Below are 12,847 nucleotides of genomic sequence, written 5' to 3' on the forward strand. Positions count from 1 at the left end.
ACTATGTTAGTTACAGTATCACTAATAACATCAATCATGCAAAAAATATATCAGTGCTGCACATAATCCTACTAACCACTGTTGGGGTTTCTATATCTTACATAGAAACTGAATGATTTTACCCAATATTTTGGGACAGTTTTTTAGACTCGGTGTTTTAACAAGCAAGAACATATAATAAATCAATACAATGCAACATGTGAAATCCAATGATGATGAATATTATATGCAAACAAGCTGGTGATTTGAGGTTTAATAAGCAAGGAAAATTAGACAGACCTACCATTTCTAAAGCTGATATTGTAAAACCACTATCAATAATGCTTTGGATAATATGGCCTGCTTTCCCTAAGGAAGAAAACATGCTGCACCATTAGTTATCACTTTAACCTTTTCAATTTTATTAAAACAGGCCTCAACAAATATTTTCTGATCTAGGAGTCAGCCCCTAAACTCATGATCCAGGTGTGCCTAACCTAACTTCACTACTGTTTATACCGGGAAATGGGGGCTACACTAGTGCCTTGATTATCTGCGCCTCTGCTATCGGTGATTCTCGATTATCTACAGTTTTTTCTTTTCCCCAAATTTTCTCAAAATAATTGTGCCATTACAATTCTAGACAATAATTTACATGTTTTGGAGAAATTGTCAATTTTGGTTGCAAAAGTTCAGGTGTTGCACGATATCCGGGAAATGGGGGCTACACTAGTGCCTTTATTATCTGCGCCTCTGCTATCGGTGATTCTCGATTATCTACAGTTTTTTTCTTTTCCCCAAATTTTCTCAAAATAATTGTGCCATTACAATTCTAGACAATAATTTACATGTTTTGGAGAAATTGTCAATTTTGGTTGCAAAAGTTCAGGTGTTGCACGATATCCGGGGTTTTCGTATGCAGGATCTGGCATGCATTCAAATCGTAAGTCAGCTGGTTCAAGCTTAGCCTTGCCTCTTTTATTTTTAGCTGTTAAGACAGAAATACAAAATTTTTGTAACTTGGTTAACTTTATTTGATTAGTGATTAAAAACATAGTATACAAAAACATACAAAATAAACATTAAGATTTCTTGAAGACTTCACTCAACTTCAGTTGTCATCTGCTGTTCTATGCTGCACGGCAAGCATCTTTTAACCACAAATGCATGTTCAGGTTGTGTTGGGGTGTTGCGCAGTAATGCATTGTCCTCCTCCATACAGATAATTTGTATTTTCAGTCTGTTTGAAAAAATGCTTTTTCATAATAATTCCCAAGCATAGATTTGCACTTAATGTTTGACTTATTTTTCACAGGCTTGAAATGGTACGAATACACTTTCATGTCTATAGCAGAAAAAGTGTTGAAATTTAGGATCTATTTATCCCTATGTTAGTGATTAAATTCAACTAAAATAAGAATGGGCACTCAAAAGAGGGAGTATTATAGGAGAAAAAGAGGAATTGGACTCGTGTAACTCACAAAATTCTGAGAAATCAAGCATGGCCAATTGACTGACACTTGGCTTTTATGATTATGATGATTTTTACAATTTTTCCTGATAATGTGATTAAACAACAATAACAAGATTATATTTTAAACAAGGAACTTAAGTATATTGAAAAATTTTATTTAGATTAAACAATGGGCTAACTACTGAGATACACTAGCGTCTTGATTATCCGCTGTTTCTCTTAACCATGATTTTTTGCTTTCCCTGGACCAGTGTAGATAATTGAGGCCTCAGCGTATATCTATTTACTTTCACAACAATGAGTGCATGCTAACGATCACATGATATCAACAACCACTTGATAGTATTGCCTGAATTAACTGCCTTTGGTAGTAATGTGTTGTGAAAACACATCACTTCATTCCTGAAAAAACATGAAGTACTGAATCAAACATTAAAATTCTAGAAACAAAGTCTCATTTAGGACTCAAAGAATGCAAAAATAGTTCCGGACTTCCAAGAGTCCAATACTGTTCTTGAATTGAGTTTTATTCAGCACAGTCCCATGAACAAATAAAATGGGAGAAAATACTAGGCGCCACAATGAAATTTTTAGTTGCCATGGTGACCTGACACCCAGGATTTGTTGAGGCCTGTATTAAAATATTCAAGTGGTATAAAAAATTTTTTCTCCATAGATCTCATTCTAGAATGAAAGAACATAAGCTTTGATAATATAATTAAACCACATACACTACTAACATACAACATTTTGTGCCTTCATAAAATATATTATTTCAAAAATTAGAAAATGCTAAAATTGAAATTTGGCATAAAAATATTTCACACTAAATCACCTCAATGTGTTTTATTTTTGTTTACCGAGTTTGGTGAAGATCAGTCGCATAGTTTACAAACTAACAAAGGGTAATGATCATATTAACTCCTCTTACTAAAATGGCACTGATCATAAATCTAAATCGATCATTCAAACAAAAGTACAAGTTCACAAATTTCACTGTATTATACAAACATTATAAAGGATGTATTCAATTCAAATTTACTTGTATTTTCTACTAGAACCTCTAATAATTCTACAGATGTTGAATAAATATTTAATATTTACTGCTGCTATTTGCAATTAAGGTTTCATAAATCACATGTAAATAAATAAATAAATAACTTCTGCCAATCTATTTATGCAAATGCTAATTGTAATATACAACACAAGTCAACTCTTACATCCTCCAACTTATTGATCATATCTATAAAAGTACAGTTGACAGTAAGATACCTTAACAGTGATACAAACTTAAGGAATAGTTCAAGAGCATAAACTGAAAGAGATGAACATAGAAATAAAACATTATTAGATGTATTACTTTAGAGAACAAAACTTTACCTTCTTGTACAGCATGAGGTTTGATAATACAACATGTGCAGTCTTTAAAGGTGGCAGTAGAACAGTGATGAGTTTTCTCTGTACTAGGGAAGAACAATTCTAGCTCCTGCAGTTTTAGATTAATAATTTAAAAAATACTTGAACTCAAGTGATAAGGACAAATAGTTCAAACCTGTAATTAGTTAAGTTCATATCTTACCAAATAATTTTAACTCTATATATACTGATGGAGTCTGTTGCTTTGTAAATACATTTTTCTAAACTATTTATGCACCAAACTACTTGCGGGTCCATCACCTTGTGGTTATCGGATCCTTAATAGCATGTGTTACACAAAAAAAATGTAAACAAAAATACTAACAATTATGTGATTAGTCCCAGGGCCCCTTTATATTTTACACTTAAAATGAGTGATTTCACCCAATTTTTGGTTAGTTTTTAACAGTGCATTGGTACAAAAAAAAAAAGATGATTTTCCTCAATTTCATACAAGTTGTTGGTCCCATGGCTGAACTGGGTGATTACGCTAATTAGTATCAGATAGACTAATCAATTAACTGAAATTATGATTTACCCTGTTTCAGCAATCCTTAATATTCAGACAGCTCCCAGTATAGAATAAATATTTGAACAGAATAAGATAGTTGTTGGCTCCAGCATGCTTTAAGATTTTGAAACTACTGTGTCTTATGTATCATGATTCATTATTCAATTGTTTCATAACCATTGTATTTTTTTCACTTATAATAATTTATCAAGTCGCCTTTCTCTAAAGTTTCAACCATAGCCCATAGGAAGAAAAAGCTATTTTTCGTGGTCCTTCTGTTTATTTGCTAAGTTGATTAATCAAAATTAGTGGCTCTGATTGTTACCGTTTTCAATTATTCCAACAACTGATTAATCAACTGTCATGAAAATAATCAATCAATCAAGATATTATTATTGTTTGTTTGTTTTTTATGTATAGTCCTTTACTCATCATTAATAACCTAAAAATATTCATAAATGTTTGTTTGTTAAGCACAAATCTGCAAAATAAGAGATTTGTTCTCTACCCAAATTTAGTGTTACAAGTTTGTTTTATTTTACTTCAAGCTATCTGCCACTCTCACTAATTTTGAACTGCTGACAAGACAGAATGTAACTGGCAGGCAGCGTCTTTTTTTTTGTTTGGCTTGTACATACCGTAGCTACAGCAACACTGTACTAATTGATTAATCAAATGTAACTGAGTAATGGAATCATTGATTAATCAATGAGAAAATACCACTAATTATCCAGCTCTACCCAATGATAGTGAACAGTATAAAAACTAATTAGTAATTTTAAGGGTTAAGATAAGTAGTGTCAGTTTCAGATGATGAATAGGAAAATTTCCTTTTGTATGTTACATACTAAGTGGGCTTATCCACATAAGACACTCAAAATCAGGTTTTTAATTACGTATTCTTTGACTTAAATGGGGATGAGCCAATGTTAAAACTAATAAATCTCTGCTGGCTAGCATTCAAATGCACTTGTGTATTATTCTGAAAAAACTAAAGCTTAAAACTATACAAAATACTATTCTGAGGATAAGCATCTTAATAAATTTCTACTTAGCAATCGAAACACATGGAAAGTAATTAATGAACTCGAAAAAACTTACAGTGGTTATAATAGTAAGCTAATTACATATCATATGTGTTTGATATCACTCACTTTTTTCATCAGAAAGAAAAACTGTCAAAGATTTTAAAATCCTTATTGAACAAAAATACATCTGTATAACTGGTTTAATACATACAAAATCTTATAACTTGGAATGTAAATGCTTGTTTAAGCAATTTTGTTAGAGATAATATAAAACTGACTAAAGCTGGAGATAACCCAAAATCCATGGTTGTCTTAAATGCTCTTACTACACAAAACAAGGTATTTGTAAAAATATTTGATCTGAAAAACAAACTCAAAACCATTTTTAAGTGGAAGAATCTCTTCTGAATGTTTTGTTTTTATTAATGCACTTACAATGGCATTTTTGATGCAATGGACTTGATGTACTAATTTTGAGAATAAACAAATGGAATGAAAACAATCAGTTTAGGGACTGTGCACAATCATACAATCAGCTGAGTACAGAAGAATGCTAAGAGTTAAAGAAAGTATTCTGTTTATTAAACACTTTATCAGCAAGCTTAAACAATACTTTCTGTAAAAGTTGTAGGTCAATTTTTGTTTAACAAACACAATTACTTGTTTAATGTGTCATACATTACTGTACTTCTTTCAGACATCATTAAACAAAAAGAAACTTAGTATAATTTGAGTAAGGAACATGTTCTCATAAAATACTAGGATTTTGACTCATAACTTATAGATTCTTCCTAGTTAGTTTTCAGCTAAAATAGATTTGATAATTTTATTGATAATAGTATCTGTTTAGTTATTTTACAGATAATACTTTTGATAACAATAATATTAATGTTTAGTAGACTGACTTTAAAAACTGTTATTTATCAGCATTTTGATTCACAAAAGTAATGATTAAATAAAAACACTTTGTTATTATGCTAATAATAACCATTCACCAAACATAAGTATCAAACTTTAAAATGATAGAGCTACAGGAAACAAATTTTAACTTAAATAATATAAAATTAAGCTCAAATAGCAGACTTTCTTTGGCCCTTGTATGTGTTTACAACCTCTAGGTCCTCCCCTAGATAGGTAGCCATTGTTATTTGCATTGCAGATGTTTAGACAATAATCACAGACAATCAAGTCTATCGAGAGAGAGAGAAATGGACAGAAAGAGGGAAAATACAGATAAAGGCAAATATTTTCCTTTGAACTTTACCTTACTGACCACTGCAGGAGAATGTGACCCATAGCAAGTATTCTGAAGCTCTGAAGAAAAATACAATGAAAGAAGATTGATTAGATTAAGTTTGATTTCAGAGTCATGTGTTCTAGCATTCTACTGCACATTTTTTTAACTATTTAAAGTAAAATAAAAAATTAAGTTAACGTATGCCAAATATATGACAAGAAGTGAATAAGCTACTGTAAAAAAAAATGTGGATAATTATAAGTGAAGTCTACAAAAACAGAGAAATGTAACGGAACAATAAAAAAAAATTCATTTTTTTAAGGGCAGATAAAATTTAAACACTATTGTCATAATGCAATAGTAACCCAAATGCTCACTTTCATATCATCAATACTCAAACCACAGACAGAATGAAGAAATTTGACAATACATATTTAATTATCATTCACTTTTAGGTTTACAATCAAAGTTTACTTGATGAATTTGTTGATTAAACTACAACCAAGTCAATACAATTGCATGCTATTACAAGTGATAGCAAACCTTTCAGTCATTCAAGTCTATGTTTTAAAAGAATTTGCAAACCTGTAATTTACTGTCAATAAGAAATCAACACATTTCTTTCAGAATAAAGGACCAACCAAAACATCAGAAAGCATAGTGAATAAGACATCTAACTGAGTACTTTTCATTAAAAAAGTTTCTGAAGTGTGGTATATGTTGTATAGGGAAAGAGTTAGTGATCTTGTTAATTCATACAAAAATATGAATAATAGAAACATCACTTTAATGGGCATAGTGTCAACTTTACATAACTGAGGGCCATGTGATACAAATATTTTTTGTGAACACTCCCAAAAACTGTGCCATGCTTGAATGCTTTGTTAACTTATTTCCACTTTCCAAATTAACGAACTGAATAACAAAACTTCTCTTTATGTTACTAAAGTAATCAGGTATGTGTTTCTCCAAATCGTTATTGGCTGAGGTAGTAATCTAGCTACAATTCTGGACAATGGGGAAACTTCTTATCACTCCTAAATGTTTTCATCTTAAGGCAGTGACTCAATAAGCAGACGGTGTAAGATGCAAGGTAAGGAGAAATCTAATTTGTTTTATATTTCTTCAACGTTTTGTTAAAAAGCAGTTTTATCATGCCCAATATGTTTATTTATTGGCAGTAATCAGAAATTCATATTTACAATGTGTAGAACTGTAACAAGTGAATATCTGATTATGACTGTTTTCAAGAAGAGTAAAAGTATTGTTCTGTTTTTTAAATTTAAAGATTTGCTCTTTTTATTATTTTCTTGAACAATTTAGAAGCACATAGAGGTAAAAATATTAGTTTCATTTAGTTTATGTATTATTAGTTTCGTCTAGAAAAGATTGCCTCACATTTAAATTTAGAGCACTTTAAAATCGTACAGCCTCCAGAAACCTAAGCAGCCCCAGGACCTTTATTTTTCTTACCATCATGGATGCAGCTAATTTTCTGGTGTACCACCAACTTATGAAGTTACCCTATGCCCTTGTACTGTTAGTATAACATGGATTCTAAAAAACAAGAATTACGCTATAACTGATACTATATATCATAATGTAAAAGACTGGAAAGTTTATTCAGTATAATTACTCTATATAGACTTGTATTCTATCGTGCACAAGTGAATAGCCCTATTTATTTTAAGCTTTATAGTTTAATGGATAAAAAAAGCATTTAAAACAATGCTTACCTTCTGGGTAACTCTTAAATAAATTTTGCCACTTAGTAACTGCATCTTCACCTCTTATTTGCATAACTAGAACATTTCCAGTACACACATCTTCCACAGTACATCTATGGTTTGGTAAAAAAAAAAAACATTGGACCAATATTACTTTTGAAAAAACAAAACTTAATTAATGTCAATTACTTGGAAGTTCTACATGAAAACACAAATAAGGAAATTCAAAAAGATTTTGCCATATAATTTGTGCTAACAATTAGAATTATTAGACAGTCTGTATTTATTATAATAACAGATTTTTCAAAGGAAGAAAACTTACTTTTCATGACTACTACAAAAAACAGCTGCCTTTTCAGGACAAACTGACATCATTTTGGCTTTTATTATTTGAAGACCATTTTTTGGGAATGTATCAATAGGTAATCCAAGTTTGGAAAAACCAGCATTCGTGATGACAACTAATACACTGAATTTAAAAAATATAAATTCTTAAATATCTTTATCTTTCCTAAAAGTAACACACAAAAATGAAAAACAATAAGTATTCAATGCCTTTTTAGAAATAAGAAAGATTACCAAGAAAACCATGGTTTATGGTAAATTCTTCGAAATAACAGTTGATCAAATGTCCAATTTTTAGATTGATTTTTCATTATAAATTTATGTATTATTATAAAATATATTAGAAAAAGTCATATAAATTACCTTTCAATAACCTTTTGAAATGGACTGATATTAATTAATACACAATATTATTACATCATGATATTACAATAGGCATTTTTATCAGACCATTAAAAATATTCAAAAATATCAATATTATTTATTTATTTTAAACCATGTAATAATTAATAATCTATGTTATATGCAATTCACGCAAGTAATCATATATATTATTTGTTTGTTGAAACACATTGACAACCAACAAAAGGTTCCTGATCACTCAAATGTTGGTCAATATGTAGCTTGTTCAGATTTTGTTCTCTCTTTATCACAGAAATGAGCTTCAATATATTTGAATGATTTGCAGAAACTTGTTGCAAAAAGCCATGATGCTATCTTTCTATAGAATTGTTAGTTTTTGGCAAGTCCTCCTGCATGCCTTTGTAGCAGTTACACATCTCAAGGTTAAACACAAGTGGACAGGCATTGTTGTCATCAATCAGGATTTCCAACCCAAGTATCCTCAAAATAATCAACCACTGGTTGAGCTTCAATTGTAAAAATGTGCTAGCATTCATTCTTACAGACCACATTGCAGAAATGTTGAACTTTCTTATTGATGAAAATGGAGAGCATGCAAATCTTTAAAGTGAAATGTTTTCATCAATAAGAAAGTTCAACATTTCTGCAATGTGTCTGTAAGAATAAATGCTAGCACGGAGAGCATGCAAATCTTTAAAGTGAAGTCTGCATGTATCGTATCTTTGCTTGAGACCATTTTCACTAATTTTATAATAAATACACTGACAAAATGGAAAAAGCACCCACAGTTAACTGCATGTAGATACTTAATGTTAATTGCATTTATCATTGCAAGTTTAAAATCTGTTAGCATAGACATGAGGCTTAAGGCAGGTACTAACTCCTTTATCTCTCTAATATATGTATGTTCATTTTTATTTGGCAACAATGCATATATAATTGTTCAAAAATATTCAGAACAGTCTTAAATGTTCCATCAGCATACAAATGATCATAACTTGCCAGTAATGCACCAGAGTCAAGCATTAAAAACTGTTCTCCATATCCAGTTTTAGTGTACTCTTATGGAAAAGCAATATTTCTTTGATAATTTGGAGTAACAAACCATAGATTTTGTTTCCCACTTAAATTCCAAATAGTTATTTTTTATGCTGTCTACGGATGGCAACTTGGCTGCCACAGCTTGGCTGAGTCCAAAGGATGCATGTGAGACAATATAATGAAGTTCATCAGATGTATTCTACAAATCATTTCATATGATGTGCATTACATTCTTAGCTTTAATACCAGCTGCATCACCAGAATGGTTGTGCTCACGATACTCTTGACTGACGTTATCACCAATTGTTATCACATGACCTTTGCATTTTTTTTCAAATTGCTCACAGTTCCAATAAACTTTTTCCTTCAATTGTTTATCTTTTAACAAATAAATTTCCATTCAACTCTAACTTAGGTCTGCATTTATCACGACCAACAAAATTTAACATTTTGGGGGAACCAGTATGCGATAAAATTATAATACCTTTCTTGATATAGTATACACACACAATGCACTGTGTTCAACCACTTCACAGGACTGTTTGTATACAGTGACTAATGGTCAGTCAAAAGCACTTTCAAATACACTTTTCTGGACATTTCAGATTACTCAACACTCCTTAGCAGTGACTAGCTAACACTGTAGTCACTAACCCTGATGATGGTAACTGTGTTACCAAACTAATCAGCTAAAACATCTATTAGGTTCGATGTTTTGTTGAATATGGAGATAAGAAATAATGATATTTTGATTACCAATTTCAAAAAGCAAATTTTGAAGGGATGTGACAAGAATTATCTGTTGTGAATTGGGCAGTCGAATTGTTTGGAGACACTGATCAGATGTGGAAAATTTTTAAAGATAAGTTTTTAAATATTCAAGATAAACATATTCCTTATAGTAATAAAGAGGTAGTTGCAAGTAAAAAAAACCAGGTTGGCTCACAAAGAGTTTAAGAGATAAAATTAAAGAAAAGCATAATAAATTTATGAAATTTAAATAGATGGGCATGACAGTAGAGTTAGAAGATTAAAGAAGATCAAGAAAGTTGCTGAAACTGGAAATTATGACATCAAAACAGATGTATGAGAAAAGGTTGGCTGAAAATTACCAGTAAGGATTTCTTTAAAGTAAACAAAATGTTAGAATGGAGGTAGAACCCTTAAGGGATGAAAAGGAAGGCTAGTAGTATCTGATGATTATGAGATAGCTAGGTTATTAAATTTTGATTTTTCTTTGGTTTTTACAAACGAAGATTTAAGCAGTATTCCCCATCTTGAACAGTTGATAGATGGAAACAAGATCAAACTAGATGACTGCATTAATTCTGAGCTGGTTAAGTTTAAACTTCCCAATTTTTTGGAACAATAAGGCTCCTGGGCCAGATGATATTTCCCCAAGGGTTTTGAAGGAGGTTAAGGATAGGATATGTGAGCCACTTGCTACTACTTTTTGTAAGTATTTGAATAGTGGGCAGGTGCCAAATGATTTGAAATTGGCTAATGTTACTCGTATTTTCAAGGGAGGTGATAAACATTGTCCCAGTAATTATAGGCCTATGAGTCTTACATCAGTTGTGAGAAAAGTTTTGGAAAATCTAATAAAAGATGCTTTGCAAAGTCATGTAACAAGATGGGTCATGATCTGAGAAAGTTTTAAAATCGCTGTACTAAGCACACTTACTAGAGGGGAGGAAAGAGTCAGTAGCATTTACTGATTGTAAGGCTATTCTTAAGTGAATTTATTGTTACAGTTATAATTCACCCACACCAGAGAGAACAAATAATGCTCAGTTACATATTGAAGTTCGCTCGAACCTTAAACATTTCGATCTGCATTCTGACAAAACCTTTAGACCATACCCAGCCTGATCTTGGTAACACTGATTGAGTACATTATATTAAAATTATATTACATTGAGACTAAGCAAATCAACAAGTAGCATGAAAACAACAGCTGTTATAAAGTTTCTGTGGAATGGCATGTATCAGAATTACATATGGTTTGCTTTGTTTGAAGTTAAGCACAAAGCTACACAATGGGCTATCTGTGCGGAATTACAATTAACATTGTTGTTTCTAGGTAATGTGATGTTATCAAAAATTGATAGCTTTAGGGAAGAGTACATAAAAGCCCTTTCTCACACAAAATACTCATACATTCACATCATAAAGGTGTGTTCAGATCTTGGTTTAGAATTTCTAAGATGACGATTTCCCTTGAACTTAATGACATTGGAAAACAAAAGAATATGGATCAACTTGAAGAACCACAACCATTCAAAAAGAGACTTGCAACAAGTCATACCACTATCATGGTAAACAAAATGTAGCTTTTTGTAACAGGTGAGAATCCAAGAACACAAAAGGCAGTGACAAAAACCGTCTACGTGCTCCAGGCAATTATACACAGGTTACTTTCACAACATATCCATTCAACCATTGCATATCTTAAGCAGCTGGAAAATTAAATGAATAATCATACTATTCCATACAAAGACATACTAGTCAAGTCACGAGATTCAGTGCCTATGAATTTCTGTGTAATCAGGCTGTTAAAATTGGCACTGGTAGACAGTCATTGTCATACGCTAGGTGAATTGTGAAAATCCTGTAGGAAGAGTGAGCTTAGGACATGAAAGCTTTACAATGGAGATTTTGCAATGAAAACTACATTGCAGGGTTGTTATCAAAATGCATGGTTGTCAGTTATAGCAGTGTTTTCCAACAACGAGGTGTGCGAAACATGATAGGCTTGATTCAATCTGAAGTTAGACAATTACTGTTAATACTGTTACAAATATGATAACAGAAGTCTCAGCATTTGTGTAAGATCTTCAAGCCCAGAGTTATCATTAAAGTGGTAATTTCTATGGAACAAGTATGCTCGTTTCTGCAATTTAGTTTATGTATATATTTATATTTGTGTGTGTTTACATACGTATATATATATGTGTGTGTGTGTATGTATATACATAAGAATGTATAGAATGCAATACAAGCGGTGCTTATTGCTTTTAGTGCGCATAAGAGAGGCTGCAGACCAAAAAGGTTGGGAACCACTGAGATAGATCATGGTCTGGGTTCTTCAGTTGATCTTAATGGCTGGTCATATGTGATGTCCATTAAATGGAAATGTGTCACTGCTAATGTAATTCACCATCACAGCTGATGTAACTACTTTATCCGCTACACTGTATCAGTGGTCTAGACATTCAATAAATAGAGATGGTAATGAGTTAGCCAAATAATTCATCAGTGCTTCTGCGCTACTGACCTGGGGGGTATTGAACAGTGTAGTATTATCCAATACATAACTGTACTTTCTAGATTTTTTGGAGCTTGTTAGCGATTTCAGTGATGCATAGTCCACTTGAATGGCGAATTCTCTACCACACAAGATGTTGTGGTAATGTGTGACAAATACTACAACTGCAAGACATTCTTTCTTTGTCATACAATATCAATGCTTTGGAGCACTCAGAATACAAATCACATAAATGGTCACTCGTTCTATATTGTCCTGTGCATGTAAATATGCAAATTTCACTATCAGTGGCATCTGCATTCAGGTTGAATGGGCAATCTTGACGAAGATAAACCAACATTGAATCTAAGTTTCAAATGGACAGCAACTGCCTGTTGTAGAAACCTACAAATGTAGAGTACGACGTTTCGAAAGTCTTCCGCCTTTCGTTTCTACAACAGACAGTTGCTGTCCATTTG

General features: G+C 31.8%; 1 protein-coding gene across 2 annotated transcripts in view; it reads right to left on the bottom strand.

Moving 5' to 3' along the window:
• LOC106470498 (nucleoside diphosphate kinase 7-like) overlaps positions 1–12,847 on the bottom strand; it is a 27,129-nt gene that overhangs the window by 4,912 nt on the left and 9,370 nt on the right. For both annotated transcript variants that reach the window (XM_013931060.2, XM_022399861.1), the window contains 5 exons: positions 7,695–7,841; positions 7,382–7,485; positions 5,673–5,722; positions 2,834–2,939; positions 284–348 (listed from right to left, as the gene is read on the bottom strand). In XM_013931060.2, coding sequence (XP_013786514.1) covers positions 284–348; positions 2,834–2,939; positions 5,673–5,722; positions 7,382–7,485; positions 7,695–7,841 — 472 coding nt within the window. The remainder of the gene's footprint in view (positions 1–283; positions 349–2,833; positions 2,940–5,672; positions 5,723–7,381; positions 7,486–7,694; positions 7,842–12,847) is intronic.

Source organism: Limulus polyphemus, unplaced genomic scaffold (genome assembly GCF_000517525.1).
Source record: "Limulus polyphemus unplaced genomic scaffold, Limulus_polyphemus-2.1.2 Scaffold105, whole genome shotgun sequence".
NCBI classification, from domain to species: Eukaryota; Metazoa; Arthropoda; class Merostomata; order Xiphosura; family Limulidae; genus Limulus; species Limulus polyphemus.